The sequence below is a fragment of the Chenopodium album genome, chromosome 12, assembly GCF_948465745.1.
Source record: "Chenopodium album chromosome 12, dcCheAlbu1.1, whole genome shotgun sequence".
Lineage (NCBI taxonomy): Eukaryota > Viridiplantae > Streptophyta > Magnoliopsida > Caryophyllales > Amaranthaceae > Chenopodium > Chenopodium album.
The window spans coordinates 1,258,290-1,281,068 of NC_137845.1; the positions used below are offsets into that span (position 1 = coordinate 1,258,290).

At 36.2% G+C, this 22,779-nt stretch overlaps 3 protein-coding genes and 1 pseudogene across 3 annotated transcripts; 3 read left to right on the top strand and 1 right to left on the bottom strand.

Moving 5' to 3' along the window:
• The first annotated feature begins 1,802 nt into the window (after positions 1-1,802).
• Positions 1,803-4,540, top strand: LOC145571506 (polygalacturonase-like). Its single transcript, XM_081630541.1, has 3 exons — positions 1,803-2,398; positions 2,644-2,702; positions 3,765-4,540. The coding sequence occupies exons 1-3, from the start codon at positions 2,308-2,310 to the stop codon at positions 3,987-3,989; spliced, it is 375 nt and encodes a 124-aa protein (XP_081486667.1). The 5' UTR covers positions 1,803-2,307; the 3' UTR covers positions 3,990-4,540.
• A 3,577-nt stretch (positions 4,541-8,117) lies between these two features.
• Positions 8,118-10,429, top strand: LOC145569956 (CBL-interacting serine/threonine-protein kinase 14 pseudogene; annotated as a pseudogene).
• A 1,919-nt stretch (positions 10,430-12,348) lies between these two features.
• LOC145572746 (uncharacterized) lies at positions 12,349-13,419 on the top strand. Its single transcript, XM_081631717.1, has one exon. It carries the CDS (start codon positions 12,349-12,351, stop codon positions 13,417-13,419), a length of 1,071 nt encoding a protein of 356 aa, XP_081487843.1.
• A 5,073-nt stretch (positions 13,420-18,492) lies between these two features.
• Positions 18,493-21,227, bottom strand: LOC145571507 (uncharacterized). Its single transcript, XM_081630542.1, has 4 exons — positions 20,815-21,227; positions 20,561-20,699; positions 19,963-20,096; positions 18,493-19,829 (listed from the first exon to the last, which is right to left on the bottom strand). Exons 1-4 carry the CDS (start codon positions 21,006-21,008, stop codon positions 18,803-18,805), a joined length of 1,494 nt encoding a protein of 497 aa, XP_081486668.1. The 5' UTR covers positions 21,009-21,227; the 3' UTR covers positions 18,493-18,802.
• Between the last annotated feature and the right edge of the window lie 1,552 nt (positions 21,228-22,779).

Below are 22,779 nucleotides of genomic sequence, written 5' to 3' on the forward strand. Positions count from 1 at the left end.
TTACCTTTGTGGGTGGGGGAAGATCCTTTGAGCAATACTCTAGATGGAAAATGATACTCCGTATTGTTTAGCATGGGGGACTTCTTGGGTGGTGATTTGAAGACATCATTTTTAAATAATTTCTTGTTTTTACTTTTTTTAATTTACTTTGTCAATTATCAACTACATATCAAGCCGCTACTTTATTACACAACTCTCATTATTATGATCCCAAATTCCCAATAGGAAGGACAAACCAAATCACATTCCAAAAGTCAAAACCATTTAAGTCATCCAACAGCAAATTACATGATATTGCATATAACAAACTTATGTGGTTTAAAAAAAAAAAAAAAACTTATGTATTTATACTTAGGATTGAGCAAAACTACCTGAAAAACTGAAAAATCGATCAGTAACCGTTCCGAAAATTAGGGTATCCAATCCGATAACCATAACAGCTCGGGTACCCATTCTGATAATTTGTTATCGAATATGGTTATTGGGTATCATTTTAAAATTAACTGTTACCCAATCCGATCCGATAAGCATTTTTTTGCTTTTTTTTCCCTACTTAAATCTATTTTTTTAAAAAAATCTAAACTCTTACTTTACTTCATAATTACTTTATAATATCAATGATTAGTAATATTTTTAATAATTTGGTCAAAATCATGATATTGTTGTTAATTAGTGGTAAATTATATCATAATAACTACATAATTAAGTTTAATTATCATTATTAGATATCTTATTGGGTACTCGATAATCGATCCGAAAATCCAGATACTCGAAATCCGGGTACCCGAACTTATCGGTTCGGATTATGAATAGCACTTTTAGGGATTTTGGTTATCGGATACCCGAACCGTTAGTACTAACAGTACGGGTACCCGTCTCATGCTCACCTCTATTTATACTTGGCTGATAAAGTTTACTTCTTACAATTTAATGTTCCACACACTAATTGTCCGATAATGCATATATCAGCTAATATATATATATATATATATATATATGTTCAAGTACGTCTCTAACGAATTTGACGATTGTGTTACCTTCTACTGTATTTAAGAGAATGACATAACACTTATAATCCTGAGATTTTTTTTAACCAATCACCTGTGTATTCCCAATATTTTGTCAGCCACGTCATACCCTAATGCTTGAAATTTTTAAAGGCTAAGCATACTGCATACTAGCAGTAGGACACATAATGGACCAAACTTCTCACATTTAAGTTGAAATTTCGAAGTCCATGAATTGAATTTCGCCTATTGTGGATAGCGAACAAAGCGTACAACTACGTAGTATTTGTTTCATAAGCCAACCACCATTTATATTCTACTGTACGTTCATCAATTTTCTTTCGGTATTATCAACGATTTCAACTCCTATATGAGTATTTTGCGAAAAAAACACAATTTTAATGACATAAGCAAAAGCAGTACAAAGAACAATTATTAAATTAAAAGAATAAATTGACACATTACATACATCAAGGTTCGTTATAACAAAGCCAAAGTAAATAATCTTCTACAGTTGAAAAGATAAGATTCATAATCAATCATTAATTAATACTTCGTATATATCATTAATGTAAAACTCTAGTGTGAACCAAAGCCGTAATTAATAATAAGTTTGAATAATGAATGAGCTTTCTAATCATAAAATGAATCCATTTAATACGGAACAACATACATATTCATACTTGTACCAGGCTCATAAAACAATTCAAAACTCTTTCCCATCAAATTACATACAATTAATTCTCTTAGACCAAGTAATATTGTAAAACCAAAGTGGGCTAGCTAGGGAATGTAGTAAGACAACATAGAGAGTGTAGAAAAAGCTGCATAATAGAGCACCAAAGTTGGTAAATCAGAGGATCCGACTACTATACACAATTAACATCCTACTCTATTTGATATGTCTACCTCCAACACTCCCATTCCTACTCCTACAGTCCCACTCATACTCTACTTGTAGTAGCACTATTTCAATTCATTACCCCAATCAATAACTATCCTTTTTTATTCATTTCATTTGCTGCTGTTTTCCCTTTTTATTATTGCCTCCAATTCCACTATTTCTCTCTATTCCTTTGCTTTCTTCATACTATCACTCAATTTATTGCCACCATCTACCTCAACTATTATTCTTCCCTGCCCTGGCCCTGGGTGTATACAAATATATATTTCATGTGTATGTTTATTGAGTGTACTACGCTATTAGCCAAGGATACCGCGATTTATCAAAGATTTTTTAAGCCAAGGGAAGTATATATATATAGTCTTTAGGACTAATTAGCGGCGCAGGCTTAAGAGTATGATGAGAGATCCTGGGTGTTACCACCGTGTTTCAGTTCTCTTACTATTCGCCGTCTCCATCTTCGCACTCTTGACCTCCCCCTCCACTTGTAAGTTACTACTTAATTCACCTATTTCATGTAATGCTTTGATGATTTGATTGATTATGCTTGCTTAAGCATTATAATTTTTTATTTATTTATTATTTCACTTATTTGGCTTGCCAATTCAAATTCTTCATACCATCTTATGATCACCTAATTTAATAATCTTTTGCTAGAATAATTCTTTCTATTAATTAATATCTATGATGATTAATGAGTTGATTTACTTATATGATGTGCTTGTTAATCAGCTAGGGATATGAAGCTGTACATGCTCAACTGTAGAAATCAGGACTTGCAGCAAGTTCAGGTAAACATAATTTACCTCCTAAAGCTTACACTTTTATTTTGCATGTTAGAGAACTATAATCATATGTTACACCTTAATTAATTTGAAACAATATAATTAAGTTAGTTCCTAAATAATCTTTTAGTAATTATAATTAAGTGAAAGGATATGGTGGTGATTCTGACTAGTGTCATTATCCTGACGAGATTCTCTCTGTCACCCCCATTTCAAGTTTCAATTATAATACCCAGCCCATCATCTATTATTGTACTACTCACTACTCACCACTCACCACTCACCCCCACTTATCATTTTTTAGGCTGAGATAATTAGGCTTACAGATGCATTTATTTAAGTCCTGTTACGGTTATTGTGCGAGTTTTAATTGTCACAGTCGCAATTTTCAAACATCCCTTGCACTCCGTGTTAGATTTCATCGTAAATGATACATCACATTTCTATTTAGCTCGTCCTTAAATGTTCTATTACAGACGTACAATTAATGTTAATATGATATAAACTTATACTCCGTATTACAATGTTAATTATATTTCTATTTATAGAGGGTATGGCAGCGTATATAGCGGAGCTTTACATGTTGTGATTGTAGTCAAGAAAAAAGCAAAGGCTAAGCTAAACATGCACCCCCGTGAACTTGTCTTGGCCATATCCAGTACTTGTGTTTGGAAACTATCAATTTCCAACCAGAATTTTATCTGACATAACTATAAAATGTTGCTTATCACTATTAGTCTTTCTTGTCTTTGTTTAAGACTAGTCTCGTAATTTCCTCTCGCCGCGCTTCAATCGTCGGTGCACATGTGTATTGCATCCCCTGATTCCCCTGCGTAGTCTCAGTCTCTCCCATTTCTTGGCCTATATTGTTGGTTGCAATGCCGTCTCATTGATCCATGTACGTATGTCATGTTGTACACTTTACGTGTAGCGGTACGGTGTAGGCATGTAGCCTATTTTTCTAGTGCTATTAAATGTTTAACATTTCTAATTTTAGGCCAAGGCATTACTCATAACTTAAAGGCTAACAAAGTCATAACAATATCTAAAACAATATGAAAATTGCAGAAGATTATAAATAATGGTGCAACAAGCAGCAAAGATGAAAGCAATGTAGCAAGGAGGATTCTAAGAGGGATAGGCTCATCCCCACCGCGCTGCGCATCCAAATGTGGCAAGTGCAGACCATGTAGACCAGTTCACGTTCCGGTGCCTCCAGGGACACCCGTTACTGCCGAATATTACCCTGAAGCTTGGAAGTGTAAATGTGGTAACAGATTGTACACCCCTTAAACAAAATAAATACTCAATCTTCATACTAATATCACATCTTGGCTTCCTAATCATCCATTTATACCACACCTCCTTTTCTTGCATCATTGCATGCTTCCTTTAGGCCTGTTTCTCGCTAATTACTTAGAACATGTGACACCGTCGAAATCCCGTCTACTTCATTATTGGTTATACATGGTGATTGATTACCTAATAAGTTCGCCATACTGCCATTATTAGTTATTATTGTAAATAAAGTAGCAAATAGGTCTATTGATTGTAAATACTTGGTATAATATTTCTAGCACCTTATACAATCTTGTATATACTTTGAAAATCAAGAGAAGACCCTGCATTTTAGTAGTGTAACAGCTTATATTATGCAATGTTCTGGATGCCTAAAGTTCATCTCGAAGTTTAGTGTCACTAGATTCGACCTCTAAAGGTCGTACAAAGGCGTTTATACAAACAATAATATTGAACTGAATGAGGTTTTCGTTTTTGGATCTTGGTAACAGTACTCGACATTATTTTTGGACCCAAGGACTAGACATCAGAACCATACTTGTACTTCGTATGTAGTATATATTTATAATTTACTTTAAATGTCAATCAATATTTATATATTTAGTTGGTCTAATGCTTTGTGTTTCCACTACTTAAATCTTAAGAGTAGTGCATACCATTTTCCTTATTTCTTAAATAGTATAGATGACTGATGGTCTGTCAACATTGTCCGGTATATCTCATGTGTACTCAAATTCCAGCACATATTTATGCGCTAACGCAATCAATAAATAAATACTTTCATAATTAAGTATTATAATTTGCCGTATTTGCAAGTCAAACATATACTTCCTCCGTTTTATTTTACTGGCAACACACCTTTTAAGCACGCAGTTTTAGGAGATGATTAGTGAGGGTAAACGAGCGATTTTATCAATATAATTTTTACACGAAAATTAGAATAGGGTTAAGTATCATTTGTAAAAATTATTATGAAAAATTTGTCCGTTTACATTACATGAAACCGACCTCAAAACACGTGCCACAAGGCTGTGTTGCAAGTAAAAGAAAACGGAGGAAGTATATATCAATTCAAATTTGTATTTATAGATGTCAATTAAATTAGTTGATTCAGCCTTAAAGGGTAGGATCTAAAAGCAAAGTTCAAATCTCGCTAACATCTGACTCCATCTTTATGAACTTGGACCTTCTAATATACCCATGATGAACCCTATGCCAGAGAATCCCTTTCTACTTAAGTAGAAGGCTATATATGGAGCTCATTTCAATAATATTATAGCAAAGTCATGAGTCATCCATCGAAAATTCCAAAGTATAAACTAATGAATAGATTCAATGAATGGAAGAGGATCAAAGAAATAATGTGATTATTCTTCACAATCAAGCATCTTTAGACTTTTTCTGAGAGAATCCCTAATGCTAGCCATTCCTATATTCTTGGCTAAAGTTGTGGCCACAACCTTAATACTCCCTTTTTATTGTTATTGGAATTTGTCAAACTCTATTCTATATTATTATTAATAATACTATGAAAGAAAATCCTAAGTGCAACAAATTAGGACTAGGGTAGAAATGAAACGACGGTGGAAAAGATTATATTAAATATAACATGTTTTTGTTTATGTATTTTATTTTATCTAAATGTAAACATAAACTATTTTGTGATGACATATACAATGTATATATAGTATACTTCGTATTATGTATAGAAAGCTAGTATACACAGCCGACTAATTTTAATCTAAAAATTAAGCAACCGGTCAACTAACAAATACTCGTATTAAAGTTTGACCACCATGGCTAAGGTTACCGGCGCCGACCATATTAGATCCTTACAATCCATACGTCATAACCTAAAGCCAGCTGCCCTTAAAAAATAGATATAACATTGTGCCAATGATACTCCATCCCACAATTTAATCGCTAGAAGAAAAAGTGTATACGTAACAAGTGTACATGGACACTTAATAAATACTTCGTATCATTAAAATTTGATTATAATTATCTGATATATGTAAAACTCTATACGAAAGAAGGAAGATATGGACACGGCGGTCAACCTTTAAGGTATTTGAAATGCAGTATTAATATAGATTAGTTAAATGTGAGAGAAAAAAAAAAAAAAAAAATCCACACTTATTGCATTAATTTAATTCATTTAATAAATTTCATTTTGAAAATGAGTTACTCCGTAGTATACTAAAGCAATCTAAAATAGATGTGATATTTTAAGGAAAGAGGTCGGATAGGGGATTGTTTAGTGTGTTGTCTCTATTACAATAGGGCAGTAGCCTAGTAGCCTTTATGTATAGAAGAATTGAACTAGAGTAAATTCAAATCAAAGAATATAAATTGATAACTAATTAGTCTTAATTTAAGTTGATCCAATTCGAATAAAGGAAAAAATCCAATCTGAATTTAATATAGAACACAACTTATGTCTTAAACATAATAGATTAGGTAGGATGGGACTCTATCATATATTTAAACTCGTTGGAAATCAACTAGATTTTTAGCAAACCAAGTGACAACAAAAGTTAAGCCAGGCAAGATTGATATATGGCTGCTTTCAGAAATCTAAATGTACACATTTTTGTAGTGCACACTAACTCGTCAATGGCTTGGGTCTTAACTTGCCGTCAACCTCATACTACTGTAGTACCCCCATCTTGCATTTGTCCCTTTTGTGGCGTTCGTTGGTCGTCTTTCAATCTTTTGCATCCATAATAAAGCTTGTCATGTAATTCCCACTTGCATAAAGGCAAAATGATAGGCAATCATCAAACAAGTGTCCGTAGAAAAATCCTGAATACTTTTAACGTAATCCCTTTACAATTGCATCATCTGTATGACTGTATCTTATCTTTCTTATATTGATTTTTTCATTTTTATTTATGTAATTTGACTTTTATTACTCTAGTACTCATTACTTTTAATCCAAACATACCCTAAACTAACAAGTTACTCCCATAATTAACTCTAATATTAAAGTTTCGACTAGATTAGTCCTAAGATTACAAATATTACATGTATAAGTTTATGTAATACTACCTAGTAGTATTCCTATGTTTTTTAATTAGCACTTTCATATTGTTATACACAAAATCTATCCTTTACATGTCATGCGGAAAACCACAATCACATAAAGTGTACCTTAGGTAACTATCATATACATCATCAAAAACAAAGTTTAAAACAAGTCTTACCTTGATACATGCACCACTTTCATATTCATAAACCTTATTCTACTAAAAGGAAATCACATAATCAGTCAATTATGGTTTAAATTAACATATCAGTTTAGATTTTTAGCTACGACAAGTTCAATTTGAATATACTTACGTACTCCCTCATCTCTTCAAGTTAATTCATTTTTTATTTTCCCTTTATTGTCATACAACTTTTTTCCGTTCTACTATTGTTTAAAGGCAAAGACCCATAATGTAAGATGAGGAGAGATATGGAGTGAACAAAATATACTTATGTGATGCGCAAATAAAATAATGTTGCAGTAGTATTTATGAAACTTCCTAAAATAATAATTTAGCAATTCTAAGAGATCAATGAAGAAATAAGTAGTGTAAGAATCATGTTATATACAGTACGTAATAAAATAAATATGAAACAATTTTTGTAAGCTGTCTAAAATGTATTATAAATCTTTAAAAGACGAAGGGAGTACATGCGATCAGTAGGTTGCCTTATAAAATCTCTTTGACTCGCCGTCATTATGGAATGTCACTAAAACGTTAATGAAGCCATACAAATCAAACTGAAACAAAAACTAAGCCGTGTTGCGTGATGATCTGTCCCCACTTACATACGAGCTAGACGAACACGTGGAGGACCCGTAATGGTTCTACAGCTATTCATTTTCATTATTTAAAAATAAAATCACCGTCTACTTGGTCCCAATAACTTGTACCAAACCTTGAAATCAATGGTCAGAAATACAATTAATTAAAAATGAAATAATAATAATAATATACTTTAATTATTGACGTAAATAATTACAATAAATTAATAATTTATTTTTCTATAAAAATGAATTAGAAGTTTCTAGGCCAGCATTAAAAAGGCTGTTATTAATTTCCACCATTGTTGCAAATATATACAAGGAAATAATAATAAGACACCTAAATTATAAGACAACCTTATAATCTCAAACTCCAACTAATTATCAACCCGCCAGCTCAAAAGAACCATTCGAAATTTCAAAACCATCTTCTTTGTCTTCTTTTTCTCTCTTTTAAAACATCATCATTTTCTCTTCTTTCTTTTTCTTTTCCTTCATCTCTGGGTTTTTTTTTTTTTTTTTCTTTAATTTGAAAAAAAAAAAAAAAAAACTAGAGATCGAACTCGAACATAATAATATTATGTTCGAGTAACAATACAACATATAATCGGTGGAAAAAAAAAAAAAACATCAATGGAAAAAGGCGCGCTATTTGGAAAATACGAGGTGGGGAGACTGCTAGGATGTGGCGCCTTCGCCAAAGTATATTACGGGAGGAACATTGAAACCGGGCAAAGCGTGGCGATCAAAGTGATTAACAAGAGGAAGGTTGTAGGGACGAATCTAATGTCAAACATCAAAAGGGAAATAACAATCATGGCTCGTCTTCGACACCCGAACATCGTACGTTTGTACGAGGTTCTAGCCTGCAAGACGAAGATCTATTTTGTGATAGAGTTTGCTAAAGGTGGGGAGCTCTTCGCTAAAGTGGCAAAAGGCCGCTTTAGCGAAGACCTCAGCAGAAAGTATTTCCAACAGCTAATCTCAGCTGTTGGATACTGTCATTTTAGAGGGATTTATCATCGAGATCTTAAACCCGAGAATCTATTAGTGGATGAAAATGGAAGTCTTAAAGTTACGGATTTCGGGTTAAGTGCGGTTAAGGATCAGATCCGACCCGAAGATGGGTTGTTACATACGTTGTGTGGTACACCCGCTTATGTAGCACCGGAGATTTTGTCCAAGAAAGGGTATAATGGTGCGACGGTTGATGTGTGGTCATGTGGGATAATATTGTATGTTCTTACAGCTGGGTATTTGCCGTTCAATGATCCTAATTTAATGGCGATGTATAAGAAGATTTATAAAGGGGAATTTCGGTGTCCGAAATGGATGTCGAATGATCTTAAGCGTTTGTTGGGTCGTCTCCTTGAAACCAACCCGAAAACTCGGATTACTATTGATGAAATAATACATGATCCTTGGTTTAAGAAGGGTGGTTTGTTTAAAGATAAAGGTCCGGAGTTTGAGTTTCAGTTTTATCATGACTGTTTTAGTGATGAATTGGATGACAGCATGAAGTTTTTTGCTGAACAACAACAGCAGCAGCATCAGCATCAGCAGGTGGTGGAATCGGGTGCGAGTACGAGTAGTAGTACTAGTACTAGTACTAGTGTGAGTGCGAGTACTAGTAGTAGTATTCCATTGAATGCATTTGATTTGATTGCATTTTCATCAGGGCTTGATTTGTCAGGGTTGTTTAACGAGTCTTACAATCCGTTTGTGGATGGTGAGAAGTTCTTATCGGATATGACAGTTGATAAGATCATTGCTACAATTGAAGAAGCCGCAGGTGAGCTGAATGTGAAGTGCCGCAGGAGGAAGGATTGTGTGGTGGACTTGGAAGGTCCGAAAGGCGATTTTATAGCAAGGGTGGAGATTAACCAGCTAACTGAAGAGCTGGTAGTTGTTGAAGTGAAAATAAAAGGGGGAGAATCTGCATCCTACAATAAAATTTGGAAGAAGAAGTTGATGCCTAAACTTTCTGGGCTAATATATGACCCTAAATCACAACCTGCTGAAGAAATTGAAACGACGAATGATGAAGTGGAAGTTACTCCTGCTGTTGTGTCTACTGATGAGTGATTGACATTCTAATAATGATACTATACTGCTACTTATACATTTTGCTTACTTTTGGGAAATTAACATCATATAATCAGGTTAAGTTTTGGCGGCGGCTGCAAGTTGGGTGGGCTTAGAGCTTCTAAAGGAAGGAAAGCCGGTATGCTATTGAATCCGAGAATGGAAGAAGTTGTTTGTGCATTTTGTGGAGTGTCTGAAAATCTATCATATAGATGGATTGTGTTTGAGGTTCTTTTGCTGATGTTTTTTCTCTGTTTGTACCATAGTTTGTGAGATTTAGCATACTCATCGACTGTTTCGATTGTTTATGTCTAAAACAAATTTCAATAGTAGTGTAATCTACTATATGCTGTAATAATAATCCATGTATTCAGAGAGGAGGTAGCCATACCCGGGATTTTTCCTGATTGCCCGGATGAGTAAGCATGTTGAGGTACTGTTTTTCATTGACAAAAAAAAAGGGGATTCAGGTCATTTGTAAATTGTATAGTACATACTACTAATCCATTGTATAGTTAATGAAATTTTAATGAAATGTCAGTTGGGTAAGTCATATGTACTGTTTTCTCTAACTAATTGGTGCAAGTACTCTGAGATTGCTGTAATCAACCTGACTTATCAAAGGGCACATAATAAGCCCCGCACACAGGGCCGGAAGGGTAGGCCTCAAGTGTGACCGCCTAGGGCCCACGTCGGAAAGGGGCCCAAAAATAATAATAATAATAATAATAATAATAATAATAATAATTAGTTTGCATAGCTGTAGAATTTTATTCTGTAGTTTTTACTCGTTAAAAAAAAGCTATTTTTTAAAAAGATAATTATTGCATTTAGTTAGCAATTAACATTAAATTACTTAACAAGTGCATAATTATAAGTCCCTCGAGTAGGGTTTTGTTTTTTTTCCTCTGCTAGGGTTTGCTCGTATTGGTTTTCTACATAGCTTCCGAACCTCGATTGAACCCCTGTTGCCATTAAAATTGATCTCTGCTCCACTGCTCTGTGGTTCCTTGGCATAAGTGTTGATATGGGTGACGATTTAGTGAAGGTCTGGGAAAAATTGAAGTTAACAGAGGACGAGGATAGGGTCTATGGCAGCAATCACAAAGATGATGATGATGGAACCTCGAAAACTCGAATTGCTCTCTTTTTGGTGGGCAAATTGCTTACAAAAAAACCTTTCAATGTGGAAGCCATGAAAAGGGTGTTGAAGAACCTATGGAGCCTTGTTGATAATGTAGCTATTCGTATGATCGAGACGAATTTATTCGTCTTCCAATTCTTTGATGAATCTGACAAAGAAAGGGTTATGGAGGGCAGACCTTGGGCTTTCGGTAATCAACTTCTCCTTCTCCAGGAGCCCAAAGAGGACGAACAACCATCTGAAATCTCGTTCCAGTTTTCCCCTTTTTGGGTCAGGGCGCTTGACGTGCCGTTTGGTAGACGTAATATGAATTTTGCAAAGGATGTTGGTGAATGTCTTGGTGGTTTTGTTGAATTTGACGATTCTGATCCGCTTGGGTGGGATGAGTTTGTCAGGGTTAAGGTGTTGCTTGACATTGAGAAGTCGTTGCGAAGAGGAATGAAAATTGCAATGGGTGGTGGGGCTACGAAGTGGGTCGGTTTTAAGTATGAACGGCTGGGCAATTTCTGTTACTTCTGTGGCAGAATTGGGCATACTGACAAGGAGTGTCTTCAAGCTGAAGTTGATGTTGCTGATGATCGAGTGGTTTTTCAATATGGGTCGTTTCTTGCGGCATCCCCACTGCAAAAATCCCGTATGGCTGTTGCTGAACGTGAGAAAGAGAGGAAGTGGATGGCTAACTTATCTCAGGGGAAAGTGCCGCGTAGAGCTCTCTATAACGATCCTCATGCTATCCATCTTGGTCCTCCAAGTGCAGCTCGCAAGCTACTTTTTTCTTCTCCTCTTGGGGAGAATGTATCCCCTCCAAAGTCTCGAGAAGCACAATTGATGGTTGTGACTGATCCCCAAAGCAAGAAGCAGGTGCTCCGCCCCTCTCCAATGATCAAGGTTCTGACTTCATCAATTACTCACGCCACAAAAGAGACATCTTCAATAGTGCATGTGGAGAATGAGATTGAATGTTCAAAAAAATCTCCTAAGGCATCAGGTACATGGAAAAGAATTGATAGGAATGTGCCTAGTTGTGATGGTGATGTGCTTATGTGTGACAAAAATTTTAGTGTTTCTGGTGCTAAAAGAATGGGTGGGGATTTAAATACTGTGACAGAAGGGTGTATAGGGAGTGGGAAGGGAAATAAAAAATTGAAAAATGTTGTTTCTGATGTTGATTGTAATGTTTCTTCTCAAGTAGAGGGACTTGGTATTGACCAAGCCCTCGAAAAACAATGAAAATATTAAGCTGGAACTGCCACGGGCTTGGCAACCCGCGCGCAGTTAGGACCCTTCAAGACTTGTGTTGGAGGGAAAGGCCGAATATTGTCTTTGTAATGGAGACTATGATTGATGAAAAAATCCTTAATAAAATAAAAAATCGTTGTGGCTATACGAATGGTTTCTGTCTAAGTAGTGTTGGTCGATCTGGTGGGCTTGGTCTGTGGTGGAAGGATATTAATCTGTCAATTGTTTCATACTCAATTCATCATTTTTGTTCTCATGTTCTTGATGATAATAATGTTCCATTATGGAAAGCTGTGGGTATATATGGGTGGCCGGAACAAGTTAATAAGCATCAAACTTGGACTCTCATGTCTCAGATTAAAGGTGCTAACCAACTTCCGTGTGTTATGTTTGGTGATTTTAATGAAATCGTGAGTATGTCCGAAAAGGAGGGTGGTGTTCCGCGGAGTGAGAGATTGATGGATGCTTTCCGAGAAGCAATTGATAGATGTGCTTTACGGGATTTGGGGTATAAGGGGAGTATTTTCACTTGGGAGAGGGGAAATTCTATGGCAACATTTGTTCGGGAACGCCTTGATCGTTTTCTTGCAGATAGTGGGTGGTGTGATTTATTTCCTGAGGTTGAGGTGCGACATCTCCCTATTTTGAAGCCCGACCATGCTCCGATTGTGTTAACAACTGAGACTCAAATTTCGAATGAACGGTTCAATATGGGTTATAAATTTGAGCATTTTTGGCTATCAAATGATGGGTGTGGTGAGGTGGTTAAGGGTGCGTGGGATGTTGCTGGTGGTCTTGGGATGCGGGAAAAAATCGCTGTGTGTGGGGAAAGGTTGGCTAGTTGGGCTGCTCAAACTTTCGGCTCTGTCAAGAAGAAAATTAAAAATGCTGAAAAATCCTTGAAGCAATTGAAAGAAAGTGCTATGGATGGTGAGAAGTTGTTGCTATGTAACAATTTATCCGCAGAGCTTGATTCTTTATACTTGATGGAGGAGTCGTATTGGTTTGCTCGGGCTCGTGCAAATGAGTTGCGGGATGGGGATAAAAGTACGAAATATTTTCACCATAAAGCTAGTCAACGGAAGCAAAGAACAGAATTGAAGGCCTCTTTGACGAGCATGGGGACTGGAAGAAGAGTAAGGTTGATTTGGAGAAATTAATTGCTGCCTATTTCTCTAAACTATTTGCCACTAGTTCACCAACGGGGTTTCAGGGAGCCATGGAAGGGCTCGAACATTTGGTCACTCCGGAGATGAATGATGTGCTTGATCGTGAGCCGACGGGTGAAGAGATAAAACAGGCTCTGTTTCAGATGCATCCACATAAAGCCCCGGGTCCTGACGGTATGCATGCTTTATTTTTTCAGAAATTTTGGCATATTATTGGGGTGGATATTATTACTTATGTTCAGAATTGGTGGAGGGGTAATATTGATCTTGCGGGGATCAATAATACTTGCATTGTGCTTATTCCGAAATGTGAGAAACCAACTTTAATTTCGGAATTTAGGCCAATTAGTTGCTGTAATGTTATGTATAAAATCATCTCGAAGGTGCTAGCAAATAAGTTGAAATTTTTCTTGGGTGAAATTATTTCCCCAAATCAGAGTGCTTTTGTCCCGCAGAGGCTTATCACTGATAATGCCATAGTAGCATTTGAAATTTTTCATAATATGAAGCGAGGGGGTGATGGTAAAGATGGCAACATTGCATTGAAACTGGATATGAGTAAAGCGTATGATCGTGTAGAATGGGTGTTCCTGGAGCAAGTTATGGTTAAATTGGGTTTTTCGGCTCATTGGATTCATCGGGTGATGTGTTGTCTTAAAAGTGTCTCTTTTGCTTTTAAGATAAATGGTCAGGTTTCGGGGTGTGTTATTCCTTCGAGAGGGTTACGGCAGGGTGATCCTATTTCCCCGTACTTATTCTTATTATGTGCGGATGCTTTCTCGACTCTGATATCAAAGGCGGCTAATGGTAATCTTATTCATGGTGCGAGGATTTGCAGAGCTGCTCCTAGAGTGTCTCACTTGTTTTTTGCAGATGACAGTATACTTTTTGCTAGAGCAAATGTGCAAGAATGCTCGGTTATAGCTGACATTATCAGCAAATATGAAAGAGCTTCGGGTCAGAATGTCAATTTATTTAAGACTGAGGTCGTGTTTAGCAAAAAAGTGTGTCCGACGCGGAGACAAGAGATAATAGATATTTTGGGTGTTAGAGAAGTGGATCGTCATGAGAAGTACCTTGGACTACCGACTATAATTGGGAGATCGAAGAAGGCGATTTTTGCAGGATTGAAGGAGAGAATCTGGAAAAAACTGCAAGGGTGGAAGGAGAAACTGCTATCTAGGCCGGGGAAGGAAATTTTGATTAAAGCTGTGGCTCAGGCAATCCCAACCTATATGATGAGTATTTTTAAGCTCCCGGATGGTCTTATTGATGAAATTCATACTATGTTTGCTCGATTTTGGTGGGGCTTTTCAGATACGGCTAGCAAAATGCATTGGCAAAGGTGGGAGCTGTTATGTCGTCCTAAAGCAAGTGGTGGGCTAGGATTTCGAGATCTAAAATGCTTTTTACAAGGCATTACTTGCGAAACAGGTATGGAGGTTGCATCATAATCCGGGTACCCTTATTCACACAATTTTGAAAGCAAGATATTTTAGAAATTGTGATGTTATTGAAGCTAGTTGTGGATATGACCCGAGCTATGCATGGAGGAGTATGTGTAGTGCTAAGGAGTTACTCCTTGAAGGTCTCAAATGGAGGGTGGGGACGGGTTGTGCTATTAACGTATGGAATGATGCGTGGCTGCCCGGGAATTCATCAGCAATCGTTCCAACTCCTATTCCTACAAGTGATATGAATCTGAGAGTATGTGACTTGATTGACCATACTAGTGGTGAGTGGGATATGAGTGTCATTAATAGCAATTTTAATGCTGATGATGCTGCAAAAATTTTAACCATACCCTTGTCTCCTAATAGCCCCCCTGATAGAATGTTTTGGTGGCCTTCGAAGTGTGGAATATATAGTGTGAAGTCAGGGTACTGGTTGAGCAAACGTGAGCATGGTTTGGAACAAAACACGAATGTGAATGATGTGTGGCGTTTGATTTGGTCCTTTAGATGTCCTCCGAAGTTGAAGCATTTTTTATGGAGGGCCTCTAAAGGTTTCCTTGCTGTTAAGGAGCGCCTTTTTTATCGCCATATTACACCAGATAAATCTTGCTCAATTTGTAATGACCATGAAGAGTCCATAATCCACGCCACTTTTGAGTGTGTTGCAACGAAGGATATATGGGTTGCCAGCCCTTTTGTTGATCGCATAAGCGATGCTCCTACTGGTAGCTTCTGCGAAAGGCTTCTGTGGTTGTCTGCAAAGGTGTCGAAGGAGGAACTTATCACTATGGCTGCTCTTGCTTGGGCGTCGTGGCATTGCAGAAACATGGCCATATTCGAGCAGGCTTCTTTCAATGCTGTTGAGGTGGCGAAAGGTTGGGTAAACTTGGTGAGGGAATGTAGCGAATATAGTGCGAAGACAGGCCTGTCTACTTCCCATGTGTGCAGGTCCCCTAGCAATTGGAGCTGTCCAAATGAAGGTATGGTAAAGATAAATTGTGATGCTCATTTGGGTGCTGTTACGGGGCTGGGGGTGGTGATAAGAAATGACCAAGGGGGTCTCCTGGCTGCTGCTGTTCGTACTGAAGGTGCAGGATGGGGTGTGGATTCGGCAGAGGCTGCTGCGTGTCGATTTGGGTTGCTGCTAGCTAAGAGGTTGGGGTTCACAAAGGTACAGCTTGAATGTGATTCCGAGGCTGTTGTGAAGGTTATAAAGTCGAAGTCTGATGGTTTTGCTCCTATTTATTTGCTGTTTGATGATATTTGTAAGTTAGCGTCTAGCTTTGTTTCCTTTTCTTTAGCTCATATTAAGCGTGCGGGTAATACTCTAGCCCATAATGTTGCAAGATGGGAGGTTAGAGATTGTAACGAACGTGTTCTTCTAGGTCTTTTTCCCCAAAGCCTATATACTTTGGCGGAAATTGATCTACTTTAATGAACTTCTCGCAGCGTGGTTTCAAAAAAAAAAAAAAACATTAAATTACTTAGATGTCAATTAGGTGGAGATAACAATGCAATATAACATCTTCACTTCTTTTTCTAATCTTCCGGTTTCTATGAGTATTTGCTCCAAAATATTAATCTTTTATTGCACCGTTTCATATTTATTCAATTATCGAAATATTATGCAAAGTTATTACTCCATTATTGTGTATGGAGATTTACTATTCAAATAATATAAGCTATTTTCATTGTCTTATATTTAAAGCTATTGCGTGTAAAAAAAATTGTTGCGTAAGGGGCCCTTTTCTTACATTATGCCTAGGGCCTATAAATTTCCAGGAACGGTGCTGCCCGCACACACACCGTAAGTGAATTCATAAATCCGTGCACATTGTGAGTGAGGGATAGCTAAAGTGGTTAGAGTTTCCCTCTCGATTTCAGGAGATCCTGGGATCAATTCTCACCCTGCCCTTGTGACTCTAAACACACAAAAAAATAATAATAATAATAAAAAAATAAAAGTGCAAATTTGTTAAAGACGCCACAATATGGTGCATTTAAGATATTTGGTTAAGTTATATTCTATCCGGTGTATTTAAAATCATACGAAATTACTTTTTTTGTCCTTGTAAAGCGGACAAATTAGTCAGTCGATTATTAAGGTGTTTTTTAGTGGGAGGAATCGGAAATGAGTGGTGGGGTGGGCCGCAGCTGTACATATCATGGCAAGCACTTGGAAGAATATAAGAGGGTCAGTTGCTCATGATAGTGTGGGTGTTGGGTGGTCTAACTCGAGAGAAGATATTTTGTGGAAATTTCGTGACGCCAACCTAGATCTCCAAAGTTTTATCAGGACAAGATTTGATTATATACATAGATAAATGTCAAATCATTCCCAACTGTCCAGGCCTTACCATCAATCAACTCCATGATTTTAAAGCTAATCATTATAAAATAATGATGATGATAATTGATGATGCAGCAAAAAACGAAAAGTTAGAACATGCTTAACTTAGGTACTTCAATAGCCTGCAAATGACACAGGCAATAAAATCATGCAATATGGTAACATCTAACATAGCATCTTGTAGTATACCAAATGATGTTTAATAATGGTGTTTCGAGTGACCTAAGCCGACCTAAGGGTTGAACTCTGCTGTGTTGAGACAGGAATTTTAACAAGTATGAAGCTAAAGGGTTTGAGTCTGCTGTACTAACGGAGTTCAGTCAGTTTAGTTAAAAGGTCATGCTGGTGTTGCGGTGTATTGAGATTAGACCAGTTTAATCGACTGCTTGGGCCTGAAGCCTGATAAACTAAGGAATGCTACAAGTAAATTTTCTGTCTTCCTTTGGAATATCTATTTAATCTATAATTATTCATCTGCGGGTGATTTCTGGATTCACTCACGATGCTGCTGCAAACTCACTTGCGTAAAAAAGATGTATTAATGTATTCTCACCATAACAGCTAAACAGAAATAAGTTTTCAAGCTGATATGGAATGTAAATCCTCAGCTAATATTTCAGACTGCTGTACCTCCTAGTATATGCTTCCGTATCTCTCTAGTCATGGTGTCCCAAATCGTTCAACGTCACTCCAGAGAAATCATCTGGAGTGCAATCCTTTCAACAATATCAACATCATTAACTAACACACAGGCAAAGATAAATGATATTCTACCTGAGGACCCTATCCTTTGTGATATAATCTGTCATTTAAAGCCAACCACAGACAGCCCCAGGAGTTAGTAGTTACATGTATAACAGATCAACAGCCCTTTCCATAGGCCCCTCCTGAGCTTCTTATATCTGTACCTCAGCCTCCTTAAGCTTTTACTTCGTACATATATCTTCAACACAAGCACCGTACCCTTAAGCTACTAAAACTACCACATTGACAAGCACAAGGCTGCACAACACAACTCTGTATATTATTGATCTAAATTGGTGTAAATAGTTTTTGACAGCAATTTCAAGTTAATGTCTTGAGGAATTACCTAAATGGTTGTAATTAGTGTTTGTAATAGTACAAACACAATTAAAAAAAAAAAAAATAAAAAAAAAAATCCACTATTATAAAAAAAAAAAAATAAGACTGGTTGTAATAATTATTAAAAAAAAATCTCATTATTGATTTTTTTTTTTTTTTTTTTTTTTTTTTTTTTGCATTAATAAACACAATTATTCTTTAATACAATAATTAATCCAACACCATTACAAGCTAGGACGAAGCCACTTAAAATGGAACACATCATATAGAGAAGTTAATGTATAATGAGACCATTATTGATGAGATTGTTGAGGAATATATTTCTGTATATCATGATGTAAAGGAAGATCAAGGAAGTCTTCGATTACCTGAGGACACGACTTTCAACTAAGGCTGTATGTTGATGTAGAACAAGCAATGACGACTTTGACAATGAGGAATTCCCACTAGTAAATTAAAAGGTATCCAGTGACAGCAATCCAATATTCTACAGTTGGATGAAAGAAGGTGATCCAGTCAAATCAATGAATGAAGGAAATTCACTGACTGCTCTTCTCTTCTTGCTGCCTCTAGTGATTCTAATGTCAGGTGAAGGCGTACAGAGTTCTATAACCTCAATCCCCTCATTAGAAAATGGCCGAATAGTATTAGCAATTCTAATAGGAGACTGAACTCTTATTGTTTGGCATTGCTGCTCAGTGATATCATCAATTACTATACATGTTATTTCGTCTTTCTTGGTAACATCTTCCGTAACTGCAACAAAATCTACCATTGAAGGAGGATCTGAATTTGAAGGACCGGCTTGCTCAAATGACCATATATGCTCCTCTATTACAGGGGAAGAAACTCTCAACTCCTTGGGCCAAAACTCTTTTCCATGTCTTGAGCACTCGTCAAAATCGTTCCCAGTGGGGAAAAGAGCGTCAGCAGGCAAGTCACAAGAAGATTGATTTTCCTCTAGAATGGAAAACAACTCATTCTCAGAAGCGTATACACCACCAAATGGTTTTATGCGCTCCCCTAAATCAGGGAAAGAAGTTCTATCATCATCAATCCATGTCTCTTCACAAGGTTGTAACTGGTCATTCGAAGTGTTCAGAGTAGCACTAACATCAACAGGTAATTGATGCAATGGCTGTTCCTCCGGCGCACTCATCATTAATGATGACTCACTCTCTAATGAACCAAAAATGCCTATGCTTTCCCCAGCGATAGAATCACTCGAATTTTGTGAGTTACAGCTTTGAACATGAATTGAAGAAGGTATCATCTCCATTGAAACATCAGCTGAAGATTCTACTCTGTCATCAGAACAGCTGGGCGAAACTTCACCATCATTAGAGTCAAAGTCATTATCATCATCATCACAACCGTACGTTTGTTCACTGTCCCCATAGCAAGGAAGCTCATCCATGGAACAAAAATGAAGTTTCATTTGGTGAGGCAAGCTTGGACACCCAGCAGCATGCTTCATGTACGTTGTAGAGAAGAAACTAACTGTGAGGTTCAGACTGAACATACAACATAAGAGGATTTATACAAACACTTCAGTCTCAGCACAATGATACTAAATCAAAAAACAAGTCAGATAGATCATTGCACAAAATAAAAAAACCTAAGAGAAGAGAAATGCTTATGTTATACCTTTGCCAAGAGTGGAGAGTAAGCATAGTGAGTGCAAGTTTGATTTTGTTGGCAAGTCCTCCAAGGGTTTTAAATCCCGCAGCCGCTTCTCGTACTGCTAATGACTCTTTAGGATGCTGCCATGCCCATTCAAACTGCAAAGCCATTCAACAGTCAATCTACAACTATGTATTTCAAAATTTTAGCAACATAACTAGAGATTTTATCATAAAATCTTGTGAATTAAAGCAAGAAAAGGTGCTGAAAATGCAGATATGACAAGGCAATCTCCAAATATAGCAGAACAAATGAAAAGAAAAAACAATCATAATTGTATAAAATCACAATCAAATTACAATCTTGCAATAAATCAGACTAATTGTATCCCCAATTCAAATAATCAAAATGTAATCTTGCAATGGACCACACAAATCAAATTCCCCAATTCGATCAAAGATAATCATCCATTATATCCCCAATTATGCTTTCTTGTAATAAAACACACAAATCATACCCCCAATTCAAATCAAGAATTGTCCTTTATGTTATAAAAATGATTTACACATAGTAACAAAGATTCCTTCAACATTGATGATCAATAAATAAAAAAGGGGAAAACCTGAAGAGCAGCAACATTAGTTGGAAAACCATGAATACAAAGAACCATTTCCCAAGGTCGTTTCTTCTTCGTTCTGAAAGCTCCGCTAGTAATTTCCCCATTATGTTGCCTAATTCGTCTCTTTGGGTTCACTGTAAACCTAATAATTACATTATTTATATTAAAAAAAAAAATCAATTTTTTTCAATCAAATTAATTTACGAAATTATTGAAATCGAAGATCAAAAATTAAAATTAGAAAGAATAAAAATTACCCAATATAAGAATGACCCTTGAAACGAGGGCTGAGAGAAGTTAAGAGATAGCATCCAAAAAACTTAGAACATCCATTTTTGCCATCTTCACACTTATCCTTCTTCACTTTTGGTGGCTGAGATTTCTTCTGCGCACGACGCCATTTAATTGCCTGCTCCTGTGCTATTTTTTTCCCTGTTCTTCTCCGCCTCATCTCTGATCTCTCTTCTCTTTCTCTTTCTCTTTCTCTTTCTCTCAGATGTGCAATTTTTTTTACTTAGTTTTTTGACCGTTGGGACTATTTTTTCCAGAAAAATACTGGTTTTGTTTTTTAAAAATAATTACCATAAATAATTAGATAATGTATTTTGCCATTTCAAGGGTCATGGGCTCGTGACACATTACACATACCCATTACCCACGACGGGGGTGAGGCAATTGGGTTACACGAGTCAAGTATTTTTACATTCTACCAAGTATATATACTAGTACTTCATTTTTTTTTTTGAAGGATACTTCATTAGTTTTATGTTAATTAATCAAAAATATTTCCTAAAAAAAAAAATAATCAAACAATTGCTTTCAAAAAAAATAATCAAACAATTTCGATTCAATATGTTAGGGAAATCTTCAATCTATTGATTAAAAGAGCTTCAATCTGTAGAGTGAAATAGCCTAAACATATCTAATGATAATGTTTATCTGTTTAAGCAAACTTGTTTCACTCATCATTTCAGGCGTGTTGCACTTATTATAAGTTTATAACCATTTTTATTGTTTGTTTTAAGTAGTTCGTAGATTATCTGGATTATTTTGTTTAGTTGAACGGCTTGAACCTATACTACCACAATAGCACATAAATTTGTCACTTCATATTTCAATAATAAAAATTTGGAATAATAAGCACCGTTGTTTTAAAGGTTTAGGGTGAATTTGGATACATGAGTAGTGAGTTGAATATTGTTAATTTCTACACTATAATTTTGGACTCAGAACCAATTAAATATTTTTCCCCCAAGTAATACTACGTATGAAACTTCACTCTATAATACAAAGTATGAAATGTGATTTAGGGCCTTTTCTGATTGACCGAATTGAGCTAAACTGAACTGAATGTTTTATGAGAGAAGGAAATTAAGAACTGAACTGAACTGAACTGAACTGATTGGAACTAAGCTGAGCTGCACTGAACTGAAAATAATCTGAAGAGAACAGACCCTATAGTATTTTGTTAATTATCACTTAAAATGTACAGTATAAATAATAAATACTATAGTAGTAGTCAAGTAGATAAGAGACTAGGAAATTGAGATGTGCAATTCTGAAATACTTCGTACTCATTAGCAATTTGTAACAGCTTGTGAAACTACACGATATTTCTGTTTTGAATTTCTTTCACATCCAAAATATGGAGATTTGGAGATAAGACATTCATATACTAACAATTGATTTGAAGCAAACTTCAATTTCAGACATTCATATTCTAACAATAGATTTGAAGCAAACTTCAATTTCCATGCGCATGGCTTTTGCTAATTTCCATCAATTAATTGTATTTTTCTCTGCTCTTCGACTATCTTCAATGCCCATTTCAAGCACCGAATACATGTAACAAAACTCATAAGCACCAAATCTGCAAAAGAATTCTCAAGTATACATTTTCCATTAACAGTTCAAACAACATTTTATACCTATCTGATGTGAATCTATGGGTAAAATCGGTTCCTTGAACAAACAAGTCAAGAACACAAATGCAACAAAACAAGCACCAGTTCATCACAGCTTAGGACAGCTAAGCTCGGCACTTCAAATCAAATGAACTATGAAAAGAGTGAGCCCTGTGTAACAACACATAATATATTCAACAATGGCAACTGGCAGCGGCATGAACTGATAGATAGTAGCTTAGCTACAGACTTTCCCAAACTAAGCTAGCAAAATTAACTTCACAGATAGATAGTAGCTTAGCTACAGACTTTCCCAAA

Bases quoted from the DNA above. Each gene is read 5' to 3' on its own strand.
- LOC145571506 (XM_081630541.1), top strand. From the start codon at position 2,308: ATGATGAGAGATCCTGGGTGTTACCACCGTGTTTCAGTTCTCTTACTA. The intron at 2,399-2,643 runs GTAAGTTACTAC...CTTGTTAATCAG, and splicing joins CTTGACCTCCCCCTCCACTT to CTAGGGATATGAAGCTGTAC. The intron at 2,703-3,764 runs GTAAACATAATT...TGAAAATTGCAG, and splicing joins AGGACTTGCAGCAAGTTCAG to AAGATTATAAATAATGGTGC.
- LOC145572746 (XM_081631717.1), top strand. From the start codon at position 12,349: ATGGAGACTATGATTGATGAAAAAATCCTTAATAAAATAAAAAATCGT.
- LOC145571507 (XM_081630542.1), bottom strand. From the start codon at position 21,008: ATGAGGCGGAGAAGAACAGGGAAAAAAATAGCACAGGAGCAGGCAATT. The intron at 20,700-20,814 runs GTAATTTTTATT...TGTAATTATTAG, and splicing joins AAGGGTCATTCTTATATTGG to GTTTACAGTGAACCCAAAGA. The intron at 20,097-20,560 runs GTTTTCCCCTTT...ATGGCTTTGCAG, and splicing joins CTAATGTTGCTGCTCTTCAG to TTTGAATGGGCATGGCAGCA.